Below are 24,210 nucleotides of genomic sequence, written 5' to 3'. Positions count from 1 at the left end.
GTGCGAGAGGTAACGCTGGTGGGGCCGCTTGGCAATCTGAATTAATGACTGGAAGGGGGACAGTAAGTAAATCCACGGCTCTAGCGCTAAACTTTCAAAAGGGAAACTTTGATAACATAAGAAAAACAGTTAGAAAAAAAACTGAAAGGTGCAACTACAAAGGTAAAACGTGTGCAACTGGTGTGGACATTGTTAAAAGAAATACCATCCTAGTAGCACAGTCCAGATGTATTCCACGCATTAAGAAAGCTGGAAGGAAGGCAAAATGATTAGCAGCATGGTTAAAAGGTGAGGTAAAAGAGGCTATTTTAGCCAAAAGATCTTCATTTAAAAACTGGAAGAAGGATCCATCAGAAGAAAATAGGATAAAGCATAAGTATTGGCAAGTTAAATGTAAGACATTGATAAGACAGGCTAAGAGAGAATTTGAAAAGAAGTTGGCCATAGAGGCAAAAACTCATAATAAAATCTTTTTAAAATATATCCGAAGCAGAAAGCCTGGAAGAGAGTCGGTTGGACCGTTGGATGATCAAGGGGTTAAAGAAGATAAGGCCATCGCAGAAAGATTAAATAATTTCTTTGCTTAGGTGTTTACTGAAGAGGATGTTGAAGAGATACCCGTTCCAGAGATGGTTTTCATGGGTGATGATTTAGATCAACTGAACCAAATGATGGTGAACCTGGAAGATGTGATAGGTCTGATTGACAAACTGAAGAGTAGTAAATCACCTGGACCCGGATGGTAAGCACCCCAGGGGTCTGAAAGAACTAAAAAATGAAATTTCTGACCTATTCCAATTAATTTGTAACCTATCATTAAAATCATCCAATGTACCTGAAAATTGGAAGATGGCCAATGTAACCTCTATATTTAATGAATGAACAGAAGAACAGCCCGCATTGCCCGCAAGAAGGGACAAGCTAAAAGCAAATAGGCAGTGCTGGAATCAGGCACAAAGATAGCTCATGGCAAAAAAGATCTCGCAGCCTAGAAATCCAATGTACTGAACAGATTGCCACAAGAAAAAACGACTTCAAAGTTAAGTAGCTGCAAGGAATGCCCACACAGTGGATGAATGGTGGAACTCACCAAAATCAGTCAAAACCAGATGAAGGTTCTGCAGTGGCACCGGTAGCCACTAGGGAGGCCTAAAACACTTAACTCCCATCAAGAACTGGGACACTTGAATAAGAAGATAATGATCCACCAAAGACACGCATGCTATAACAAGTGAGAGTTGCCACCTGAACTTACAGGTTGGTAAGGACCAAGCCTTTAAGCAAATCTTCTGGCAAAAATTCCACGAGTAAGGAATTTCTCCTTCAGAGGTTGAGGACCTTGCGCCTCACACCAGGCCTGTAAAATCTCAGACTCTAAAAGAAGCCAGAGAGACAGAACACTGAGGCCCGGAGCAAACTGGAAATCACTGCAGAAAAATACCACACTTCAGCAACCTAACCCTCTCAAGGGCCAAATAAAGACAAAATCGACTCAGATCCTGGAATGGAATGGGTCCCTGAAGCAACTGATATTTCCTGAATGGCAGGGTAAGAGAACTGCCCACTAGCAGCCTCTGTAGATCAGCAAACACAGCCTCCAGGGCCAATATGTAGGTACCAGAAGAACAGTTCTGATTTGGCTAGCAATCTTGAGAAGGCTTATAATATCCTACTTCGTGGCCACCCCTTAACGAAAGCATCATTATTTTGCACTCTTGGACAGTCTGAAGAATCATGGTACCTTTGCAATATTGGATGACTCTGATGCGCTAACATGAGTTGAAAGGCTTCTGTTCCACCTAGATTGACGTAGACCCCTGTCCACAAGATGTCTGACAGTACCATGACCAGATGAGCTTCCAGCTGCTTGGTGAAGCACAAACATGCCAGTTGGACTGCACATGATTCCAATTCCTGATAGTGAGTCTCATTAACTCAGAAAGTTTGCATCTGACATGAGAAGCAAGCTGCCCTATGCTTTCAGGGAAATCTTTCTCTGAGATGATCCACTCTTAGTCACCATTGTAAATGGACTCTCACCGACAGGGGCAAGTGAAACCACACTATGCACTCTTGCGATCGCGGATGTTACTGGGAAAGCAACATACGATGAAGAGGCCTCAAGTGTGCCCTTGCACAGGGGACAATGTCCAAAATGGTCATCATCAACTCCAGAAACTGAATAATTAATTTCCGACTGTGATTCTATGGCAGAATTAGTCTGCCCAGTGCTACGCTGACCACACACTGAAATACTCCAGCATCTGAGATGACTGTAAATCTAGATATGTGCTTCCTTTGCACAGAGATGCCAGTACTACCACCATGACCTTGTAGAAGGTTCACGGGTGCAACCACCAGTCCAAAGGACAATGTCTAAAAACAATGATGTCTCAAACCGGCAAAGTTCAGGAAATGCTGATGTTCCTGGCAAACATGAAGATATGCTTCCATCAGAAACGCAAACTTGAGAAACTCCTCTAATGCACAGTTTTCCTCTTGAAAAAGTCAAATACAAAGGACATTAAATTTTCTTAAGAATGATAGAATAAGGGGAATACTAGCCCACAATTTTCTTGTGATCTGGGAAAAAGTATGATGGCTTTCAAGTCCAACAGCCTCATTAGGGTAGTCTCTATCACCACTCTGTTCAGTAGAGAGTAGCACGGAGAGATCATAGAAGCATCCAGAGAAATTTCAGAGCATAGTCATCCCTTATGTTTAATACCCAGTAGTTCGTGTAATCTGGACTCACCTCTGAACCAGTAGGTGAGTCTTCGGATCTTCGTTGTGAAGATCAAGCAGCTCTGGTACCACAGCATGCATCATAATTGAAAACTCTGTCATCAAGCGCATCCCTCCTAAATATCATCAGAAATTGCCTCACCACAGCACTTGCATGCAGTGGCAGAAGAGTGGGAGCCCCAAGACTCCATTGGGTGACCCTACAGAAAAAAACCTGAAGACCCTGGGATTCCAGCCAGAAAAAGGAGGATGGGTCCCATCCAGGAACCCATAGGCCCAAGACTAACACTGTCAGTCTGACCCACATCTCGCATATATGAATCGGTCATGGAAAAACAAAAAGGAAGGGATACATTTGTTGTATTGCCTTCTGTCCCACTCCCCTCAGTCTGAGGGGATGGTCCAGTGTTAACAAAAGCCATAGAAGGTAAATCATCTTGTCCAACCAGCACTGATAGTCACAGAGAAGGTAATGGCTCTACTGCCCTTATATGGCAAGCTGCATAAATATAATTACACTATACACACAGTGCAAACTGTCTTTATATGACTTCATTAGATCAAATTCCCTTGTATACTCCTGCAAAAAAAAACAAAAAACAAACAGCTGTCCAGAAATGACCCCCAGTGGGGTCTGAACCAGTATTGGCTATGAGGTTGAGGACTGGAGTCTTAACCTCTAGGCCAGCCCAGTTCGACACTGAAACCTCTATATCCCTGGCACCATAACCATTCTGGGAAAACATACACAAATACACGCCCAGAAAGGGCCATGGTAGCATGTTCCCATACAATATGCACTCAGACAGCATGCACCCAGACAGGATTCGCTCAAACATTAAGCGCTCAAACAGAATGCGCTCAGATAGCACACACTCAGATAGTAGGTGCTCAATATGCGCTCAGCATGCACTCCGACAGTATGTACTCAAATAGAACACGCACAGTATGTCAAAACAGTATGCGCTCGCACCATACTCCCCGTGCTCTAAATTAGGCTGTGGTCTTACGCACACCTGCGCGTTCACTTTGGTGCACCACTATGTGGTGCGCACACACGCCGGCGCGGCCCTCCTTGTGACTGAAGAAAACAAGCCTTATGAGCAGGGCCTAGCCAATGGCTGTTCAAATCCGCTGAGCCCACTCTACACTAAGCCCGAGGAAAGTGAGAGGGAAAGGAGGGAAATGGACGCTGAACACCCAGCGTCGAGGGAAGGAGGAAGGGAAAGATCTCCCTAAACTTTCTTCTTTTCCCCCCCTTTTCTTTTGCGTACCTGAGCTAGGACCCTCCTGGCTGAGAACATGAAAAGGTCTCTGGCTACATGGTGGGGGTGGGGGCGAGGGAGGAGAGGGCACAAGCCATCACCACTGAGCCTCCTTCTGGTTCCAACTGCTTATTTTTATTATTTTTTTAATCCACATCTGAGGCAGGCTTCTGGACTGAAAATGCTCAACTGAGGAAGGGATCCACTGGTGTTACCTCAGGAGCTCAAGAGGTGTTTAAAAATTCTATCTTCTCCTCTTTCATTAATTTTTACCACAAGCAATCCCCAGAAACAAAATGTATGTCCATCATCTGCTGGAGACAAGAGAATACTGGCAGGTTGATGTCGGGGCAGGGCTATATGACCATGACGACGGCTTTTACTCGTTCCCCTTCTACTGGTAGACGTGCAAAACCCACTGGTGTGGATTAGCCTACCTGAGTGCAGAGGAATTTGTCTTTTTATGGATAATATTAAGAACTGCAACAGAGAAGAGACCTTAGGAAGCTTGAAGCATGATTGAAGGCTTGGCAGTAAAGATTCAATTCCAAAAAATGCAGTCTCATGCATTTGGGGTACAGAAAGCTCTATGTGATGAGGGTAGAGTCTGATGAGCACAGTTCAAGAGAAAGACCTGAGGGTGACAGTATCTAAAAGTATCAAAAAACTGTGTGACAGGGCAAGTGCCCAGAATCAGATGAATGCTAGGCTGCATAGAAAGCAGAGTTGCTTACCTGTAACAGGTGTTCTCCCAGGACAGCAGGATGTAGTCCTCACATGTGGGTGACATCATCAGACGGAGCCCTGTCATGGAACACTTTTGTCAAAGTTTCTAGAACTTTGATTGGCACACTAAGCATGCCCAGCATTCCATAATCCCTGTAGCCACAGGGTTCTCCCTTCAGTCTCGTTTGTAGCAAAAGGTGCAAGCGAAAAATAAAATAAAACGTTTGTGGACCCAACTCCGTGGGGTGGCAGGTGGGTTTCATGAGGATTACATCCTGCTGTCCTGTGAGAACACCTGTTATAGGTAAGCAACTCTGCTTTCTCCCAGGACAAGCAGGATGGTAATCCTCACATGTGGGTAATTAGCAAGGCTGACTCATATTTAAATTGGGCCAACAGCATACAACTTGTGCAACAGACACAACAACTGGTGTACTGTTTGGAAAAATGAGGCAGCCTGAAAATCACCGCAGGTGGATGTGGAAGGAGTTGGGATTATACTGGAAATAAGTTCTTCAAGATGGATTGGCCAAAGGCAGAGTCTTGACGTCTTTCCTTGTCCAGGCAGTAATGTGCTGCAAATGTGTGGAGAGAGCTCCATGCTGCAGCTTTACAGATGTCAGTAATCAATACTGAACAATAGTGTGCTACTGATGTTGCTAATGCTCTTACTGAGTGCGCCTTTACTCGTCCCTGAAAAGGAAGGCCTGGTTTCTCATAGCAGAATTCGATACAATCTGCTAACCAGTTGGAGAGAGTTTGTTTGTCCACTGCAACTCCCGGTTTGTTTTTATGGAATGAAACAAAGAGTTGGGTGGATTTACTATGGACTCCAGTGCAGTCTAGGTAAAATGCAAGTGCACGTTTATAGTCCAAGGTGTGTAAAACCCTCTTGCCCTGGTGAGAGTGGGGCCTTGGGGAAAAGGAGGTAAGATTATAGACTGATTGAGGTGAAAGTCGGTTACCACCTTGGGAAGGAATTTAGGGTGAATGCGGAGTACCACTCGGTCATGGAAGAACCTTGTGACAAGTGCTTGTAACTCACTAACCCTTCGAGCAGATGTAATGGCTACAAGGAAAAGAACTTTCTATGTAAGAAATTTAACATCACAGGAGTGCAAAGGTTCAACGGGGAGCGCATGAGCCTTGCAAGTACTACGTATAGGTCCCATTTGGAAACTGGTGGCCGTACAGGGGGCTTAGGTTGCAGTAGGCCCCTCATAAACCGACTCACCAGGGGTTACGCCATTATTGGGGCATCCCCTATTCCCTTGTGATATGCTGAGAAAGTCTGGAGACCAGAGTCTGAAAGGTGCCAGAGATAGTTGAATAGGGATGGAATAGGGCAGGAAAAGAGGATGCATCCGTGGTTAAGGTCACTTGAGGAACTGGTTGCTGGAAGTGTAGACCTGTCAGCAAGTTGGCTCTGTTTGTCCACCAGAGAAGTGACAGATGAAGCTGGTCAGTGATATGGATCAGGGATGAAAGAGGTTGAGCGGCTTGAAGCCACTGAGATTTCAAAGTCCATTGAGTTATTCTCATGGCAAGCCTGGCCCATAGGAGTGAGAAGGACTGTGGAAGTCATGTGGCCCAGCAACGTGAGGAACTGATGGGCTGAGGCTGTTTTCTTTGTGTGCAGAGATGTAGCTAGTTTGGAGTGTATGTCTGCACGGTAGTTGGGTAGGAAGGCCTTTGCGACTGTGGTGTCCAAATCTGCTCTGATGAAGGTAAGGAGGTGAGATGGATTCAGGTGGGATTTCTGGTAATTGATGAGAAACCTCGAGTGTAGCAGATTGATAGTGAGCTCTAGAGCATTGAGAGCTCCTTGCTTGGATTGGCTCTTGATTAGCCAGTCGTTCAGGTAAGCAAACACGTGTATGCTGTTTTTGCGTAGATGGGCGGTAGCCATTGCTAGGCATTTTGTAAATCCACTGGGTGCTGAGGCAAGTCCGAAAGGCAAAACCCGGTACTGAAAATGTTGATGCTCTACTATAAAACACAGGAATTTGCGGTGATGTGGGGATATGGCAATGTGTGCCATATCCCCACATCTTGAAGATCCAGAGAACAGAGCCAGTCTCTTTGTTGTAGAAGGGAAGCATGGTGCCCAGAGACACCATCCTGAATTTTTCTTTTTGTAGAAATTTGTTGAGATTGCGGAGGTGTAGGATGGGGCGGAGGCCGCCTGTATTCTTTGGAATGAGAAAATAGCGGGAGTAGAACCCTCTGCCCTGCTGTGCCAGGGGAATGGCTTCCACAGCCCTGGTGCTCAGTAGAGTGGAAAGTTCTGACTCTAGAAGGCTTGTGTGATCTCTTCGGATCCACAGTGGATTAGGTGGTGAATCCAGGGATACCATGAGGAAATTTAGATGGTATCCCTGGGTTATGATGGATATTACCCATTGGTCTGTTGTGATGAGGTGCCAGTTGTTTATGAAGTGGTGTAGCCGACCTCCTACAGGTAAGTTTGGTCTTAGATTCATGGAGTGGCTGCTGATCTCTGGAAAGGTTTCAAAATCCAGAGGCCAGGCACGTTTGCGGGGCTGGTTGAAATCTGGATGTTTTGGTCTGACGTGGATGTCCTCTTTGAAGTGGCCTGGCTGGTCTCACGTGAGATGTAGGTGAATAGTACTTGCATGAGCGATAAAAAGGCCTTCTGGGATCCCTTCTCGTGGTTTTCCAAGCAGAGGAGGGAGCTTCAGCAAGGACTGTGGAAAGCTGACGCAGGGTCTCGTGATGATCCTTCAGTTGAGCCACTGCGTCCTGTATCTTGTCAAAGAGATTATCTCCAGTACACAGGAGATCAGCAAGCTTATCCTGGACTTCCGGCCTTAAATCAGAGGCCTTAAGCCAGGCCCATCTTCTGGCGCTGATCATATGCAGCTCTGACCTCATGTTTCCCTGCCTCAAGGCCTTTTTGGAGAATGGCAGAGAGGTTCTCCTGTTGTTGGGGGAGGGAGTCTTATCTCTTGGACTTGTTTCCATAGATTCTTCTGGTATTGTGTCATATGTAACTGATAGGCAGCTATGCGTGACACTAACATAGAGCCCTGGAAGATTTTATGACCTAGACCATCCAAAAACCTTTGGTCCTCTCCAGGGGGAGCTGAAGAATGAGGGCACAATCTCTTGGCCTTACTCTGCGCAGATTCCATTACCACTGATTGGTGAGGTAGCTGTGGCTTCTGAAAACCTGGAGTGTGCTGGACCAGATATGCTTCATCTGTCTTTCTACTGACTGATGGGACAGTGCAAGGGTGCTCCCTTAGGCGATGTTGCAGTTCCAAGAGCACTTCATGACTGGAATGGCCATAATTTCCTTGGGAACATCCACAAATTGAAGGACTTCTAACGTCTTATGACGGGTGTCCTCTTCAGTGACCAGGTCAAAAGGGATGTTTCGGACATTTCTTTTATGAAGTTAGCAAAGGAGAGGTCTTCTGGAGGGGACTGTCTCCTTTCTTCTGGAGGAAAAGGCTCTGAGAGTAGGTCCTCTGTGGAAGTGTCTGTGTCAACATCCTCCCATGGATCATAAGGGGTCTCTGGTTGAGATTCCAAGGGAGGGAGAATATCTGTTACTCCAGGACGTGCAGGCATCAATGGAGGCCTCAATGGAGGATGCACCAGCATCGATGGCATTGAAGGGAACCGTGGGTGCTTCGATCCCAAGAGCCCCAATGGACCTGGAACCGGTTATGGGATCAATGAATGCGGAGCTGGAGTAGGACAAGAGTCCATGTCCTCGTCCTCAGAGGACCCCGAAATGGGTATAGGAAAATTAGTTCTTATCTGTTAATTTTCATTCCTGTAGTACCACGGATCAGTCCAGACCATGGGTTGAGCCTCCTTTCCAGCAGGTGGAGACAGACCAAAACTGAAAGGGTATCCTATATGAGGACAGAGCCTACCCTGTAGCCCTTCAGTATAACCATTGTCAAAGCAGAGAAGATAAACACCATGGAACAAGCAAGTAATAGGAGATCTCGAGAAAACAACAAGAGAACTCTGAAAATTTTGAACAAGAGAAAACAGTGGATGAATGAATGAACTCCTTGCATGGACACTCTTGCATGAATGCCCACAATCATTACTTGGATGCTTCCGGTGCCTCCCATGAAGGAACACATAGATAAGGATCTTCGAGCGGACAGGAAGATAGAAAGGGAAGGGCGTCTGGACTGATCCGTGGTACTACAGGAACGAAAATTAACAGGTAAGAACTCATTTTCCTTTCCCTGTACGTACCCAGATCAGTCCAGACCATGGGATATACCAAAGCTTCCCTAGACAGGGTGGGACCTTGACAGGCCCGCTCGAAGTACCTGCCGCCCAAAGGAACCAAAAACGGGCACCTGAACAACAAGGCGGTAATGTCGAGCAAAAGTATGCAGAGACTTCCAAGCAGCTGCCCTGCATATCTCCTGCGGGAAGACCTACTGGCTCTCCGCCCAGGAAGCAGCCTGAGAACGCAGGGAATGGACCGGATGTCCCTGACAGATGTAAGCCTACGAGATCGCTTCCTTCAACCAGCGAGATATCAGTCGTAGAGGCCTGTTTGCCCCAGTTGGGGCCACTTCATAAGACAAAAAGGCGATCCAACACTCGAAAGTCATTAGTTACCTCAAGATAACGCATGAGAACGCGTTTCACATCCAGATGGCGTAGATCATCCCCGCCCGGGCTTGCAATGTCCGCAGAAGAGAACGCGGGGAGCTTGACCGACTGATTGACATGAAATGAAGACACGACCTTCGGTAAGAATGACGGGACCGTCTTAAGAGAGTCCCCGGAATCCGAGAAACGTAAGAAGGGCTCGCGGCAAGACAATGCTTGGATCTCAGACACCCGTCTGGCGGAGCAAATAGAAACCAGAAATACTGTCTTGAGCATCAAATCCTTGAGGGTGGAACAGCGAAGGGGCTCAAAAGGAGCCTGACAGAGCACCCGAAGGCCCAAATTCAAATTCCACGAGGGACAAGTAGGATGCAACCATGGCTTCAAATGTTTGACCCCTTTGAGAAAACGGGCAATATCCGGATGAGACGCAACCGCGTAGCCGTCGAGGCTTCCCAAGAGAGAACAGAGGGCAGACACCTGAACACGGAGTGAGCCAAAGGAGAGACCCTTAGGGAGACCCTGCTGGAGGAACGAGAGGACTAGTGAGACTGGGGCCGAACATGTCGTAACGCCCGCTTCCACGCAGGACAGCTCGAAAACCTTCCAGACCCGGACATAGGCAAGGGAAGCAGAAGTTTTGCGGGCCCGCAAAATAGTGGAGATGATGTCCTCAGCATATCCCCTCCGCCTTAGTCTTCGCCGTTCAAAAGCCAAGCTGCAACACAGAAGCGATCCGCCTGGTCGAAAAATACGGGACCTTGACGGAGAAGGTATTGAAGATGGCCTAGGCGAAGAGGACCGTCCGACGCCAGGTTGACTAGATCTGCGAACCACGGTCTGTGAGGCCACTCGGGAGCTACGAGAATGACCGGACCTCTGTGAAGCTCTATCCGTCTAAGCACTTTCCCTATGAGGGGCCACGGAGGAAACACGTACAGCAGAACGTCGCCCAGCCATGGAAGGGCTAGGGCATCCACCCCTTCCAAGCAGTGTTCCCGCCAGCGGCTGAAGAACCGGGGAGCCTTGGCGTTGTTCAGAGTTGCCATCAAGTCCAGGTGCGGGAGACCCCACCTGTTGATAATTAGGGCCATGGCATCGTCGTACAACTCCCACTCGCCTAGGTCCAGATGCTGACGACTCAAGAAGTTGGCTTGCACATTCTCGTTGCCCGCTATGTGGGAGGCCGCGAGGTAGTCCAGGTGCTGCTCCGCCCACGTGAGAAGGCGACTTGCTTCGAGGGCCACCAGTCAACTCCTGGTGCCCCCTTGGCGACTGATGTACGCCACGGTGGTAGAATTGTCAGAGAGCACCCGGACTGCCCGTCGCCAAAGTAGTGGGAGAAATTCCTTGAGTGCTAGACGAACCGCCCGGGTCTCCAGGCAGTTGATGTGCCAGCGAGACTGGGTTGGGGACCAGTGCCCCTGCGTGGTCTGAGACTGGCAAACCGCTCCCCAACAGGACAGGTTGGCATCTGTCGTGACTACCATCCACTGCGGGGTCCGAAGGGACATTGCACGGAGGAGGTGCTTGAGAGAAAGCCACCATTGTAATTCGCTGATGGTAGAGTCAAAGCGGGAGCTGCATCTGAAACTGTTCCGATACCGGCTGCCAACGGGCCAGCAAAGCTCTCTGTAACGGTCACATATGTGCAATCGCCCAGGGGACCAGGTCGATCGTGGAAGCCATGGTCCCCAGGACTTGCAGATAATCCCTCGCTGTGGGGAGAGGCATGGAGAGGAAGCTCTGGAGCTGATCCACCAACTTTAAAGCTCTCGAGTCCCGTAGAAAAACCTTGCCGACGCGGGTGTTGAAGCGAGTCCTCAGGAACTCCAAGACCTGGGTCAGGTGGAGATTGCTCTTGGGAAAAACTGACGATCCATCCCAGGGACGAGAGAAGAGCAAGTACTCGGTCCACCGCCTGGTGGCATAGGGTCTCCGACTTGGCCCGGATTAACCAATTGTCCAAGTACAGCTGAGACAATTTGTCTACATATGTCTCCCTGTCCTTACAAGATACTATCAGTTAACACTGGATGATCCCACAAAGTATTTGATGTCTAAAATAGAGGAAGTGGTACAGAGGGAATTTAGCTTAACTCAAAAGGAAAAAGATTTCCTTACAGTGACACACCTCAGGAGACCAGTCATTTACTCAGTACCTAAGATCCCTAAAAATATGGAATCACCTCAGATACGGCCAAAGTGTCACAGAATGGATCAGTACTGGAACTGGTGGCCACCTTTATTGACATCTTCTTGCAACCCTATGTTCAGCAAGTTCCCTCATATATAAAAAACACGGCCCATTTTTTGAGATGTTTAGCTTCATTAGATGTTAACTTGGAAACTATGAGCATGGAAACCATGGACATCAGTTCATTATACACCAACATCCCACAGACCAGCGCAATGAGGATAGTGGAATAGGCTTTGACACAGCGAAGCACATCCCAAAGAATCAAAACCAGTTTTCTTATGGAACTGGTAGAAATAGTATAATTCAACAATTTTTTTTGGTTCGGACAAGATTGTTACCACCAAATCCATAGTTTCTCATGGGTTCACCATTAGCGCCGGCTGTGGCTAACTTATACGTTGCTCATTTTGAAAAGGTCCATATAAATACATCTCAATGGTGGAAAGACATCAAAGTGCTGGTACCGCTTTATTGATGACATCTTTTTTATATGGGAGGATCGAACAATCATTTGCAACATTTTTTTGAATGGATCAACTCTGTAGATCCTAATCTTGAATTTACAACATGTCTCCAAACATCATATAACATTCCTGGATGTGGTGATCAATGTACAGGGTGTCCAGTTTCAGACCACTATCCATCGTAAATCCACAGACCGCAACAATCTATTAAGATTCTCAAGCCATCACGTGTTCAGCTTTAAGATGGGGCTCCCAGTGAGCCAATATTTTAGAGCAAGACATATATGCTCTACAGAAGAAGGTTTTGAGGCTCAAGCAAACATTCTAGCAGGCAGATTCCGTGAGAGAAGATACCCACAGAAAGCCATCACCCGGGCACACAGGAGAGCCAAATTTAGCGACCGACAAGCACTTTTACAGTACAAACCAAAAAAGGAAGTAGTTAGACTGATATGTGTATTACGACAATCTACAGCAGTTGGAACTATCATTACTGCCATTAAACGTCACTGGCATGTCCTTTCTCTCCACGATGTTTTTAACGAGCCTCCAATGTTTGCCATGGCCCGTGGCAGGAATATCAGGGACAAAATAGTTCATGCTCAACTTAATACATCAGTAACAGCGGAAACGGTTACAGGCCACCAGATGTGCGGTCATTGCAGCTGATGCACCCAGACATTGACTAGAGTATTATGGGAGGATCCAGTCTCAAAATATAGTTTGGAGAAGATCGAACACGGATTGCAATTCAAATAATGTCATCTATGTTATTGTGTGCCCATGTCCAAAGATCTATATAGGTCGTACCACACGTCCAATTAGAGTACGACTGGGTGAACACAAATCGAGATTCAACACTGTAAAAATGACCACCCCTATGGTCCAGCATCTCAAAGAGAAGGGCCATACTATTATTGAATTAAAATGGATTTTTTTTTTAGAGAAAATAAACAACCCATCCTGGGGTGGTGACACATTGGAGCTAAACTTAATTACAGAGAGGCTTTCTGGATATACATGCTAGCATCATCATACCCGAAAGGTATGAATGATGAGTTAAATTTAAATATTCTATTTTAGTTTAGTAACATGGTTTTCCACATAGTCTGTGCTACAGAACTATAAAGTTTCTGTAGTGAGATATCGCCAGCATTGTTGCCATACAGAACAATGGAGGACATGCCGTTTTGTATAGTGTCTTTCAGGTTCGCATGCTCTATGGAGGAGGCAATTAAGCAGTCCTCTGTCAGGTCCGATCAAAACTATCACGTCACACAAGATATGCCCCTTAACCCGAATTAAGCAGCAGTCAACACACAGGTGAACACGGCATTACTTCATTTAGCAGTTAGTGTTTTGATAGGTGTTCGCATTTTTGAGGCGTATTTATTGATGCAACATATTCCAGGGGTATACCCGGGGTATACCCAGGGGTATACCCGGGTTGGATATTTAAGAGGAAGTAGCGTTATGACTGGGTTCAGTTGACGTTCATGCATTCGTTCCTCGGTATGGAGCAGTGAATAAGGAGGTGAAGCGGTGAAAAGGAGGTGACAACGGCAATCCGATGTGAAGTAAAAGTTTAGCGAGGCAAGAATCCTGCAAGTTGTAGATTTCCATTGTGAGACCCCGCCCTGAAGAAAGACGCATGTCTGAAACACGAACGTGTTTGTGTCGGGATTTAATTTCATTATTCAAAGAAGCCAACACATAGGAAGTCGGAAGGTACCCACTTTAAATTTATTACTATCCTCAAAGAGAAATCTACCTTTCTCCGCGAACAGATTTAGAGTCAACAATACGACAGACGTTATTGAAATTTTTGGGATTTGTGAATATGTTGCATCAAAAAATTTTTTAAAAAATGAATTTGGAGATGGTAGGAGGTTAATGATTATAACCAGTAACAAATTGGTGCGGGGACACCTACACTATATATGAAACCTTCTACTTTTCCTAAAAAATATTTTTTTTAGGTAGTATAATAATTTTTGAAAACAAACACACCCACATCGAGTGTAGGCATATGAATTAACAATGGAAGTAATATAAAATATTTGCAAAATAAACCAATATTAAAAATATTTCACTTATGATTTGATTTGAATATTAGTGGATTGCTGTTTTCAGTGGTGGTTACATAGAGTTTGGCTTGGTAAGATCATCATGAGGCAGTTATGTACTCCCCAGATGCCAAGCACCATGCTTATGCAGAAGTCCCTCAAGGCTCCAGGAAAAATTCAAGGCTAATGTGGAACTCACAAAATGCCGACATGTGAGCATCTACAGGCAAAGTCTGGCATTACTTCATGTGCAGTGTGACGGATATCTGAGTTGCCAGTATCCTTTCTATTGTGAACTCTTGAAATGAGATGCAAATAATAAAAATACCTCTTGGAATGAAAGACAGATATATTAATTAGGGAGGCAGGAAATGGCAACTAACAGATAAAAAAAGGATATAGGATTAACTATTTCCAGTGATCTGAAGGTTACCAGTCCGTGTGATAAAGCAGTGAAAAAAGTGAACAGTGTAGTCTACTGCAGGAGGAGAAGCATTGACTGTAGGAAAATGGAGGCAATTCTCCCCTCTAATGGTCAGTCTTGTCTGCAGCACTAAATTTAGTTTTAGAGGTCACATATTTGCAAGACCATTGAAAAGATGAAGGCAGTTCAGGAGATGGCTCAAAATAGTATATGGCCTGCAAGCCCTAGAAAGAGTGTTTTTTTAAAGTATTCAAAATGTATTGCGTGAAGGAAAGAAAGGAAAAGGGGATATGATAGAAACATTCAAATATCTAGCAATCTTCAATAAATTACAAAGTAATAGCATGTTCCAGAGAAAGAAAATCTCAGGTGAAAAGGGTTCATGATACAAAGTTGGAGGGAGATAGGCTGAGAGGCTGGTGGATGACTGGAACAGCCTACCAGCAGAAGTGTTAGCAAGTGTTAGAACTGTGACAGAATTTAAGCATGCATGTGACAGATGTAAAGGACATGGGAGGACAAAGAAATAGGGGGCCTGGGCCTTGATTCACATTTGGAAATGCATGTGTTATCTGCCTAGAATACTAGAAAGACAAAAGGGAGACAAAGCCAATTTATAGGGAGCAGAATACAGCCATTTCAAGCTCTCAGGGAGGGGTGGGTAAGTTTGACCAACAAGGAATGGAGGTAGGGCTTTGGTACGCTTTCAGGTATAACTGGGTAGAGAGGGCAGGCTACCTACAGTGGGTAACAGAAAGCTTGTTTACACTCTCACTAATGGCAAAAATAAGGAACGACCTCCTACATATAATCAAGCTGGGAGATCCCCTTACTGCAGAAGGAAGTCATAAGGGCAAGGCAGGGCAATGACCAAACAAAGTAATGTAAGGTAGGGCAACTGGGTAGGACAAATGGTCCTTTATCTGCAAACATTTACTAGGTTACTATGGAACGGTTTTTAATTTTTACAGAGCATGCAGTCAAAGGACAGTACTGACTAAACTGACACTCACAGGAGAGTCACATGCAACCGCCCTCTTGGGAGCTGAGCAAATTCTCAAACAGCAAATCCCTGGACATGAATGCACCATAAGGACTGAGATCCTGACAGTTTCTTCTTTGACACAGAAACCTAAAGAAAGGGAGAGAAGGAAGCCAAGAGAAGAATTAAATAAATGATCTAAAGAGTGGAATAAAAGGGAAAGGCTCCTGACAGAGCCATGAGCCAAGACAACTGACAGCTGGGGGTGAAAGGTTGGCAGGTTGATATACGATAGTTCTAAGCTCTAGAAGTCTAAGCAGTGGCAGCTCCTTGGGACAGCAAGAAACAGGTCACATAACACATCAGAATGACTCCATCAAAATTACTTACCTTTGTGGAATGAAACTAAACCTAGAAACAAGCAAGTTAATATTCAGAACACCTATTGTTGTTGGTTTAACAAACCGGGTGTTTCACCTAAAAGCCTGAAAATACAAATAATCAACATTTGTACTGGTAGCTCCAAAACCTCAGTGCAAACAAATGTTGCATTTCACAGAAGATACATTTTATTATATGAAGAAAACTAGACCATTTTAATGAATTGCACACTGTATGATTATAGTAACAAGTTTCCTGTATATTTCTTCAGATGTAAGGCTTTTCAGGAGTATATATGAATGTGGATGCTGTAGCCTTAAACACAATTCAAATCATAGACAGTCATCTCAATGTTAAAGTGCTAGATTGCATGTTGTTAAAATTTCCAACAAATGGCACATTGGTATGACCTTTTTTAGGTCTTTGCTCGATACTAAATGTTTTCCTGTATTTTATTTTGTTACTTGTCTATTGTTTTAATGCCTATTACGTATGTTCACTTGTACTCCACTCCAAACTTTGGAGGGAACGGGGTATAAGCAATTTTAAATAAGTTGCCCCTGCCCTCAAGTCCTTCCCAGTGTGTCAATAATACCACAAAGCAGATAAACTGAAGTGCAGATCAGCACCATACCTTGCCAGCAGCAAAAAGATGACATCCTTTGATAGCCTCAAAGATGGTAACTGAGATCTCTGGCTGAGCTGGGAGGTGAGACTGTGCTAATGATTGTTTCACCTTCTTTACATCAATAAGACACAAAGCCCTCTCATCCCCTACAAAGAGGAACATTAACAATTTCAGGACTGAATGCTTTGAGGAGAGAGTGAATGAACATTAATGACTGAAGCTTTCACATGGCAATTCTGCTCATAAGTTTAACATTTATTCTAATTTATCCAGCTCTCTGTAGGCTACCATGTGTACAATACATGCTACATACAGAGCTGAACCAATGGATCAAGTGGCAGTACTGTACTATATAGGTATAAAATGTATTCTACTTCACATTATATAAACTCTCCAATTAAAATGAAATTACTTCACTGTCATCAGCTCAATAGAGTCATATGACTTACATCTGGAGATGGACCCCAAAGGTAAGCTGAGCACCAGAGTCTCAATGTGTGGATAAGATGATTTTGCAGAGAAGAGAGCTTTAATTTGTTAGACACCACCATCTTCTGAAGAGAGTAACAGGGAGACACCATAAAGGCATCTGAAATAAATCGGCAAAATTTCAGGGCGTATCTGTCTTTTACGATGTTCATGATCCACCAGTCTGAAGTAATCTGGACCTACCTCCGGAAAAAGAAAGCTAGGCCTCCACCCTTCGTTGGGTGTTATGGATGCCATTAGCCCTGCTTGCATTCCTGTCTCGACTATCTTTTCTACCTCCAGAAAAAGAATGACCCCTAATAAAGAGACTCTCCCAGGGTATTAACGCTTGCTATTCTAGAAGCAACTCCTAGCTGGAGAAAAATGGAAAGAACCTCTAGGTCTATCCTCCAGAAGCCTAGGGGGGATTTAGATTCTCCCAGGTCCTCCCCCCAGAGAGTTTTCCCCTTAAAGGGAAGCTTGGCAAGACATGCCTTGGAAAAAGAATTAGCTGACCAGTTCCTCAGCCAGAGTAGGTGGCAAACTGCCACTGCCATATCCATGATCTGAGCTGAGGGCCTGAATGGGAAAGGCAGAGGAGGAAAAAGCAAAATTGCTTGACAAATATTTCTGTTCGGTGTTTACTGTGGAAGAGCCTGGAGCAGGACTACATAAAATGAACACAAATAAGATTGGATGTGAGGTAAACATAAACTGTTTTTCAAAACAGTTTGAGGAGTTAACTAAATTTAAAGTAGATAAGGTGATGTAGCCAGATGGGATACATCTGAGGGTACTAAGGGAACTTAGAGATATTCTGACAGCTCCGTTGGCTGACCTTTTCAATGCTTCTTTAGAGTCAGAAGCAATTCCAGAGGACTCAAGATGGGCAGATGTGGCTCCTATTCATAAACATGGATGTAAGGAGGAAGCTGGGAACTACAGACCAATTAGTCTGACCTTTGTTGTGAGAAAAGTAATAGAATTGCTGCTAAAAAAAAAAAAAAAAAAAAAAAAAAAAAAAGACAGTGCAGTTTTTGGAATCCAATGGATCGGAAGATCTGAGGCAGCATGGTTTTACCAGAGGTAAATCTTGTCAGATGAATCTGATCAATTTCTTTGATTGGGTTTCCCAAGAGCTGGATCAAGGGAGAGAACTAGATATAGTGTACTTGGATTTCAGTAATGCCCTTGACATGGTTCCGCACAGAAAACTTCTAAATAAATTGAATACCCTTGGTATGGGACCTAATGCTCTGATTGGGTTAGAAACTGGCTGAGAGGGAGACAACAAAGGGTAGTGTTAAATGGAGTTTTCTCTGAGGAGGGAAGTGTTACTAGCGGTGTGCCTCAGGGATTGGTCCTTGAACTGGTTCTTTTCAACGGTTTTGTGAACGACAGTGGTAGAATTGTTGGGAAAGGTTTGTCTTTTTGCCAATGATACTAGAATCTGTAACAGGCTGGATAGCCAGGAAGGAATGAAAATATGAGGAGGGATCTAGTGAAGCCCAAGGAATGATCTAGAGTCAGACAGCTAAGATTTAATGCTAAAAAGATCAAGAATAATGCATTTAGGATGCAAAAACCCAAGGAAGAGGTACAGAATTGGAGGTGAAATTCTTCTAAGCACAAAAGAGTGGAATGTGTGAGGATTTTGTATCTGATGATCTTAAGGTGGCCAAACAGGTGGATAAAGTGACAGCAAAAGCCTGAAAGATGCTTAGCTGCACAGGGAGAGGGATGGTGAGCATTAAAAGGGAGGCGATATTGTCCCTGTATAGGTCCCTGGTGAAACCTCATTTGGAATACTGTGTACAATTCTGGAGACTGCATCTTCTTAGCTGCCAGTCTATACCATTCCTCAAGCTTCGCTAGATCCCTTGTCATGGTTTCCACACCTTCTTGGCTATCTACCCTATTGCAGATTTTGATATCATCAGCAAAGAGACAAACCTGAGGCACACCATTGGTAACACCCCCTCTTCAGAGTAAACTATTTACCACTGCCCTTTATTGCCTTCCACTCAGCTAGTTTCTAGCCCAGTCAGTCCCTCTAGGTTCCATATCAAGGTTGCTCAATTTATTTATAAGTCTTCTCTGAAGAATGTAAATGTACAGTCTGTTGCAGTTCTTCATCCTCCACTTGTGTATACATATCCAAAGCATTATTTAACAATACTATTAGGTTTACGGCACTGGACCTGCTATGAAGAGCAACTTGTCTAGCTCCTTGATGATATGAATTTGGAAGACAGCACCAACACCTGGGATGTGCGTTAAAGAATTCTTCAGCACATTCAAAGCATACAGACCTTCCTCTGCACCCATCAACACAATCTGTAAAAAGAAAAATAATGTATCATAGGATGTAGACTGAATTAACCAAGTTTAAAAACTGCACTATTTAGACAATGTGCCTCACTTGGAAAAGTTATGTAAACATTGTATGCTCTATACCTATTATCTAACCATCTGTGCCCTTTATACCTGTTATATACCAGAATATCCTTCACTGTCATCCAGTACATTATATTATAATTACTTAATTATACTATAACAATGATACTATGGAGGAGCAGCCTAGTGGTTAGAGCAGCAGGCTATGAACTAGATAAGCCAGGGTTCACATAAAATAAATAAATCTGTAACAGACTTTGAATACCCCGACTGGAAAGGTGACTCAAATGTTAATGATGAAAAGCATACCTACCATGTACTCTAAAATTTCATATTGCTTGTACACAGTCATACCTACCATGTATTAAATGTAAACTATTAGGCTGGTATAACTGAAATTTTCAAAGACAGTACTATTATGGCAAACACAAACTGGCTATATTCAGATTCACTTCCCCAAAACACAATCACAGCTAAGAAGCATAGGGGTAAGTATCTAAAAAAATGTTCAAATAACCTCAAAGCAATGATTTATTATTTTGCCAATTTTCAATACATTATTTTAAAATTTCCATAGCTTACTAACATAAATATACTTTCTCAAAATATTTATAAACAGTACAAATTCCATTATCAAAACATAAAGATTGAAACCTAGCATGCACTATCATCCAAACATACCTACACCATCATCATACATTAAAAACCCAACATGCATAAGAAAAATAATCACCGGAAAGAAGTTGCCCTTGCAATATTGCTCCAAAATCCCAAATCTTGTTTCAGTTGCACTGAACATGCACTTGCAATATTGTTCCAAGCTCTCAAATCTTTTCTCAATTGCTCTTGCAATGTCCCTCAAAATAACTCCCAGTGTAGGTCCAACAATCTTTCAGCATCCCTTCAAATGTATTTTCACTTTTAGCGTATATCAAATGTACTCCCAGACAGGGGGCCAAGTTTTGCCTCCAAAAAAAAAAGAGGCTGCTTCAGGGGAACTAAAAACAAGGACACAAAAAAAAAGGAAAAAGAAAACAAAAAAATGTAACCAACATTCACAAAAAAAAAAAAAAAAATACATTTCTCCAATAAAAATACCAACCTCTCCTACTACATCCGGGACTCTCCTTTTTCAAATGCATACATCAGCGTTATGGAGAACCCTGCAGAAACCCCACTGAAAAACATCAATACCAGTCATTAAAAAAAAAACAAAACCCCAAAACAAAACTAACTTTCCTCAAAATATATAAATCATTAAATTACCAATAAAGCTATCCGAACAGTCCTCCACCACCTCCAAAACAATGGACTAAAAAGCAAACAGAAAACAAAATCCCCTTTCATAAAAGATCTTATTTGTACCTCCACTTTAAAACAAAAACTAAACTCAATTGCAACACTTACATCAAACGATTTCCCCGTACTTGCTAGAGTACCATATTAACAAGACATTACCACTCTACCCAAAGCCATAATGTTGTGAAGACAACCCTATTCCCATGCATATATATAACATATAGCCTAATTTTAATCAATCAATCACTATCATGTACACTTATCTTAAACCAACCAGTCAAAACTCATCCTCTCTTTATAAGGAAACAAAGCAATACCACTATCACTAAGCATGAGCCTGACTCTGAAGCCACGTAGAATTAAAATTTAAAATAAACTAAAGAAATACTCCCTATTCTATCTTCTGATTCAAGCCATTTGGAATCACCAAATTTAAACAGAAGATCCACCTTTGTTTGATCCTGATCAAATGACTAGATGCATCACCTAAACGTGGATGCAACTGAACTTGCTGTAATGCAAAAAAATGTAAGTCAGAGTAATCGTGGCCAGGCTCAATCCAATGTTGTACAAGTTGGGCCTTAGCCCGCTCATTCCTCAAATTGCTACGATGCTCTATTATCTGTGTTTTCAATAAACGACTAGGTTTTTCCAACATAAGTCCACATGGGCATATGACGACATACATGATATAACTTTATAAGAACGTAGTAAATGAACATAATCTATACTTCTGAAAAAAAACATAGGATGTTCAAACTCCGACAGGGACAATGAGAAATTATACACATGCATTCATCACAACGTCAATGCTCTCCACTTTCCCCAAAATTCCTATCTTCAGGAATGGGCAAAAAGGAGGAAACTAATTCATCTTTCAAATACCTCCCCACCCACCCCCGCTTATAAGCAAACACATTAAACTCCCTCAGCAGAAACCAATGTGATGTGATAATTCATAGCACATTGTGTGTCATCGGACTGTGTGATAAGACAAACAATTCTGTCTGTAGGCACCACATGTTTCTTCTTCAGTAACCATTCATAGTCACAAAACCTTGCTTGCTTATAAGCTGTTTTAATCACTTTACGTGAATATACTCTCTCCAAAAAAGCAGCACACATTTTTACTGCCTGCTTTTTAAATACATCTAACAATGAACAGATACAGGACAACCGAAAAAACTGGTTGACCGGTACCCCCCTCTTTCATGCTTTGGGAGTGACAACTATCAAACTGCAGCAATGAATTGCAGTCTGTTGCCTTAAATAATGTAGTCTCAAAGTGACCCACTGAGAATGTTACCCACATTATCTAGAAAAACTACCCGAAAAGCATGTGCCGTATAAGAAAAATTCAGGTCACTATCACAAGAATTAAAAAAAATGAAAAAAAAAAAATCTTGAAAAGAATCCTTATCTCCATGTCAAATCAAAAAATCGTCATCAATGTAACGAAGCCACAGAATGACTTTATCCCATTATGCGCTCACATATAAACAAAATTCTTCAAATGCTGACACAAAGACATGCTATATTGGGAGCCATCGTGGCTCCCATTGCTGTACCCTTCACCTGCTGGTACTTCTCTCCCTGAAAAACAATGTATAATGTAATTCAATGTAATCTCTTCTGTTATTTCTGGTAAAGAATTAAGAATTTCCAAAAAGTGAGATGAATCACGGACAAACTATGTCGCCGTCACCCCTGCCTTCCCTCCTCACCCCCCCTCCCGGAAATTCACCCTCTTGTTAATTATTACTCTATGTATTTTTTAATTTACCTAGTTTACGGGTAAACCTTGTTGCCTATTATATCAGTTAACATGTTGTATTGTAAAGCGTCTCGCTGAATTATTGTTATCTGTAAACCGAGGTGATGTGACACCCGTGCCGCGGTATATAAAAATCTTTAAATAAATAACTAAATAAATAAACGAGCGCACCTGAGATACAAATGATTGCAGAAACTTTTAGAGACAAAAAATCAACAAGGGTTCCAAAATGGGCGTCCAGGCAACTGTAGTCAATTTATGAATTTTCAGTAGAAAATAAAAAGTGGGTAACACAGCATGCGTTTCTATCCAAAATCTATCCTACTTTTCAGTAATATATAATTGTATCAAGGCATTAGATACCAATACCGAGATATCCTTTGCCAACAATGTGCTCAGATCTTTTGATAGTTCAATGCAATATACTGGATCCCAAAGACAATACCATGCAATGCACTTGAGCAGTTATGTTCATAAGAGTGTCAAAGACTGAAAGAAGAAAGAAAAATTGCATACATGTAACGAGGACCTCTGTAGAAAGCAGGATAAATCAGCCATAACCAACAGATGATGTCATCCAGAGGTGCCAATGTGTATCCAGCTCTCAGAGCTCAGAAGTCTTTCTGAGCCTGTGGTTGCTGAATCATAATCTTCTTAGTCTCTTCAAGAGCTTTAAGCTTTACCCGAGTAGTCAACTCTCCAGGGAAGAGGGTGGATAATAAATGTATGGCTGATTTATCCTGTCTATGGAGAACCCTGGTTACAGGTATGCAAGCAAGGATTAAATCAGCTATAACAAATGGGGAGTCTCAAGATGAGAGATGCCTTGCAGAGCAACTACTGACAGAGGATCTCCAGATCTCCTGCAGTGCCTGACACAGGGCCCTGAGACCACCTAGTCCTCCTACCAACCTCAGTCCCCCCAGAAGCTCCCTCACTGCCAAACGCATAATTGCAGCATAATGCTGCTGAAATAAGACGACCCGGAAGCAAGCTGCAGGAACGGCATGCTTTCCCCTGCTGGGAACCAGCAGCTGGCACCATCTTGGCTGCACGTGGCTGGGTCTGCTAATTGTTGCAATAAACAGGCATGGACAAGAAAGGGGTACACTGTCAAGTGCAGCCTTCAGCTCCCGGGGCAGCCAGACGCTACTCAACGTCAAAAATCTGCTTCCTTTCCAGTCCGGGCCTGCCCTGCACAGCGAGGGACAGCTCCAATACTACTTTTATTTACTTTTTTTCTTAAAGAGATAGCAGCCCCAGCGCAGAAACAGACCAAAAGGATAAAACAGGATATTTCCCTGCTGCTGATCACTCTTCTGGGAAGAAGCCTTCAGAAAATCAGAGGGAGCTAGTCCCCTGGCTGTCAGACCCCTGGAACTGCTGCGGGTCAAGCTGCCCAGTGATCACCAACTCCCCACTTGCCTGGCTCAACCTGAGGGATGGGGTCCATGAAGGAACCTAACACTTCAGGGAGCATCTCCCAACTTCTCATAAAAACATAAGATATGCCATACTGGGACAGATCAAGGGTCCATCAAGCCCAGCAACCTATTTCCAACAGTGGCCAATCTAAGTCACAAATACCTGACAAGTACTCAAACATTAAATAGATCTCAAGCTACTATTGCTTATTAATTTATGGATTTTTCCTCTAGGAACTTATCCAAACCTTTTTAAACCCAGTTACACTAACTGTCATAACCACATCCTCTGGCAGTGAATTCCAGAGCTTAACCATGCACCAAATGAAAATTTTTTTTTTTTCGATTTGTTT

General features: G+C 43.5%; 1 protein-coding gene across 12 annotated transcripts in view; it reads right to left on the bottom strand.

Moving 5' to 3' along the window:
• Positions 1-24,210, bottom strand: part of CIT (citron rho-interacting serine/threonine kinase) — a 424,741-nt gene that overhangs the window by 27,169 nt on the left and 373,362 nt on the right. For 11 of the 12 annotated variants that reach the window (XM_029571779.1, XM_029571775.1, XM_029571774.1 and 8 more), the window contains 2 exons: positions 19,165-19,300; positions 16,502-16,641 (listed from right to left, as the gene is read on the bottom strand). In XM_029571779.1, the coding sequence (XP_029427639.1) occupies positions 16,502-16,641; positions 19,165-19,300 (276 nt within the window). Of the gene's footprint in view, positions 1-15,523; positions 15,637-16,501; positions 16,642-19,164; positions 19,301-24,210 lie in introns of those variants that run through there. The other variant, XM_029571786.1, reaches the window with a different exon arrangement.

The sequence above is a fragment of the Rhinatrema bivittatum genome, chromosome 11 (assembly GCF_901001135.1).
Source record: "Rhinatrema bivittatum chromosome 11, aRhiBiv1.1, whole genome shotgun sequence".
Lineage (NCBI taxonomy): Eukaryota > Metazoa > Chordata > Amphibia > Gymnophiona > Rhinatrematidae > Rhinatrema > Rhinatrema bivittatum.
This window is presented reverse-complemented; position numbering and strand designations above follow the sequence as displayed.